Source organism: Acanthisitta chloris, unplaced genomic scaffold, assembly GCF_000695815.1.
Source record: "Acanthisitta chloris isolate BGI_N310 unplaced genomic scaffold, ASM69581v1 scaffold25266, whole genome shotgun sequence".
NCBI lineage: Eukaryota > Metazoa > Chordata > Aves > Passeriformes > Acanthisittidae > Acanthisitta > Acanthisitta chloris.
In genome coordinates, this window is record NW_008680156.1 from 20,361 (window position 1) to 23,836 (window position 3,476).

The 3,476-nt window shown below is 44.4% G+C and overlaps 1 protein-coding gene across 1 annotated transcript in view; it reads right to left on the reverse strand.

Moving 5' to 3' along the window:
• LOC103804991 (ubiquitin-conjugating enzyme E2 D2) overlaps nt 1-3,476 on the reverse strand; it is an 18,735-nt gene that overhangs the window by 13,030 nt on the left and 2,229 nt on the right. Inside the window, exons 2-4 of the mRNA XM_009077622.1 lie at nt 407-438; nt 241-318; nt 47-152 (exon numbers count right to left, since the gene is read on the reverse strand). Of these exons, the coding sequence (XP_009075870.1) occupies nt 47-152; nt 241-318; nt 407-438 (216 nt within the window). The remainder of the gene's footprint in view (nt 1-46; nt 153-240; nt 319-406; nt 439-3,476) is intronic.

The window sequence follows — 3,476 nt, forward strand, 5'->3', positions numbered from 1 at the left end:
AGTAATTCATTTCAGCAAAGTAAAATTAAATGAGCATTGGAGGTACCTTTTGAAATAGTTAGTGCTGGGGACCACTGTGATCGTAGAATATCAAGACAAATGCTGCCATTACTGTTAATATTTGGATGATAGATTCTTGTGGTAAATGCAACCTGTAGAAGAAGGAAAAGTTCAGTGGAGGTTTGACAAATAGACATCACACCACATGGTCTGGAGAGATTTCTGGGAGAAGCCACTCACCTTAGGTGGTTTGAAGGGATAATCTGTTGGGAAGTGAATTGTCAAGAAAAATACTCCACCTTGATAGGGACTGTCGTTCTGTTAATGAAAGAGAAGCATTGCAGCTTGAATTGTTACCAGACAACTAGTCAGGAAAAGCCATGAGCATCAATTCTCTCATACTTACTGGTCCCATTATTGTAGCTTGCCAATGGAACACTGAAAAAGAGAGAGATTTACTTCAGTTTGGAGAAACCCAAGTCATGATCTACTTTCTTCCAGAAAAAGCAGCACAGAAAAAAGTCTATTTTAAAAACAAAGCCTTCTGCAAGGCCCCAGGGAAGGGAGCCAAGGAGCTACACACAGGCAGAGAGAGCACTTGGTGCCCCACACTCTGGGATGGCTGTGGTACCACACCTGTGCCCTGCAAAAAATCTCGTTCCCATCAAAATCCAAACAGTTCTAGGAAACTCATCAGACTCAAAATCATGGAGTTTAAACTTTGTAGTTTCTAAGGAAGCAACTGAATCAAAGCCCAGTTTTCAGGACTGCCCTCTTCAAGCAGGATACAGCTACAGTCCAGCACAAACTCAGACCTGCCCTAGACTCACACCCTCAGTCACACAGAGTACACCCAAGCTCTGGGTATACCACACACACACAGAGGTAACCCCCAAGCCAGTGGTGTCCTCACTAAACATTTAAGCTTAGTCTCCAGAGGCCTCAAGATTTCATTAAAGCAGCAGAAAGCACTGTCTTAAGAGAACACAGGACTGAGCCTGATCCTACTTGCAATCAGGATGTGCTAGGACACACTTCAGGTTAAAAGGACAGAAGTTAATCCTCACTCATACACATCTGTCCCAGAGGACATTAATCTGTAACACAGAGGATTGGTGAAGAATGTTGTTGTGCTGCAGAACATAAGGAAAACAATCAAAGCTGATCATCTGTCTGAGGCACATCAGGGAGTTCTCAGTGATCCTGTGTCTCCAAAGGCTCCAATGCCTATGCAAACAGCACCAGCCTAACGAATTCTTTGGGAAACAGACCATAGAAGGGGTGACAGCTATATGGTACCCAGAACTGTACAAGAGACTTCAGTTGTTGAAGGGAAGACTGAAGCCACCTGCAGCTCTGGGTTTTGCTGGAAACTGGTGTCTACAGCTGCCAAGCCTGCCTGGGTCAAAAGCAGGAGTGGTACTACCTGCTCTAATCTAGCAGGAACAGTTTTTAATGACACATGGTACAGGAATTGCAGCTGGGAATGAGATCATACAAGGAAGGAGGAAAAAAGCAGAGTGGGAAGAGCCCTGCAAGGCCAGGGGAAGAGAGTGTTGGGTAGGAGCAGGTTTGTCTTCATGTAGTCCTGTATTTCTGTAGCAATGTGAAAGTTCCTACACACCTCAGCATTGCTGAAGAGTTCAGAAATGATCCAGGAAGATCTTGGCATCTATTATTTTTGCCTTTTAGAACAGATACCTGAGCTCTCAGCACACAGATGGAGAGCATCCCTACTTAAACTTCCCCCTCAGCAGCTTGGATGCACCAGTTAGGTTTTGAGAAGCTCTACATTCAGTGCAGAGTCACAGCAGCTCATGTGTTCTTCTGTAGCATTCACCCATTTTCAAAGGGTTCACACAGCTTCCCAGAAAGTCCCTATCACCTGCAGCAGGACAGGAAGACACTTGGAGCAGAGGACAAAGGGGCAGCAGAAAGCCCACAGGGGAGATTTTGGCCAGTCATGGTAAAACCACCACAAATCTCATAGGCACCAGGAGATGCTGATGAGATTCACTGTGATTGCACTGAGCACACAGAGGCACTGCTGAAAACAAACTCAAATAACCAAATTTTTGTCTTAACCCAACAAGAAACCAGAAAGAAAACGTTTTCACAGTGGATCTTAACTTTTTGAGAGCCAGAAGTAGAGGTTGTTTTCTCCCCTCCAACTCCCACCCCAGACTCAAGCAAAGTGCTTGTTTAGCCTAAGCTTTAGATCCTCACAACATCCAGGACAAGTTGATTGAACAAAAGATGGATTTGTCATGCAGAGCTTATTCCACTTGATTCTTTCCTTTGAAATCAGCCATATGAAGGTATTTACAAAGTAAGGAGGCTGCTGTCTTCAAGTAGGTAGGCACAGGTACATGTTTGGAAGTAGCTGAGCCACTGGAAGCAAATGAATGCCATCCAGTCCCATGAATATTTCCAAAACAGAGGTCAGAGGTGGGTGGAAAAGGGCTAAAACTACACTGCCAGGAAAATCACACCCCTACAGCTAACAAGGCAGCACCAGCTCTTCACTTTCCAAAGCTTATGAACAACAGGGACAAGAAGCTTATAGCTGGGGATGGTCTCAGGTGGAGGAGCCACAGGATAGCACTTTGCCAGCACAGCATATCCTGAACTCCAGGAAATGTCACCCTGACAAGAGAGCTGAGGCACAGCTGGAGCACAGGGAACTGGGAGAAGGCACCTTTCTGTGGCTGCCACTGCTATCCACTTACACACACACAAATCGTTGCTCTCAACAACAAGTCTTTCATTAGAGGCCTTTCACAAAGGTGCCATGAGGGGAGCAACTGAATAGGCCTTTAAAGCTTTCTATACTCCGTACTAACTTTCCATTCTAAGGCTTCACCAACTTCTGTTACCACCTCCTCTGCCAGACAATAGTCATCACCTTTGATAAGGCTTTGGAAACAACAAAGTAACTGTATCATGGCACAAATCACACTTGCTAATTTAAAGGAATAAAAGCCTCAGCCTGACTCTCCATCTTAAGTCATTTCTCTTCCATGAAATACTAGTTGGAAAGCAGAAGTAAGTGTGAAATAACTAGAAGCTTTGACCTTACCACTAAACACCCTCAAAAACAAGCTGAGCTTTCATTTGTTTCAAAGTGCTACTGAACAGTAACATCCCCACTAATTTCAGTATTTTCACTCTCGGGTTTCAAGTGCCTTTTTTTTAAAAAAAAAAAAAAATCAAGCCCTACACATTTCTATAGGAATGTGGAAGTTCCTATACACTTTGGCACTGCTGAATCATCCAGAAATAATTCAGAAAGACCTTGGCAACTAATTTTCTCCTTTCAAAAAGGTACCTGAGCTCAGAGCTCTCAGCACACAGAGAGTTTCCCTGCTTAAAAATCCCCTCTCACGAGCTTGGATGCTTTGCTGACAGCAGAGACCACACTGCACAGCAAGCTCAGTGCGTGCTGCTCAGTGGGCAGTCACAGCTTCCAAGGGTTC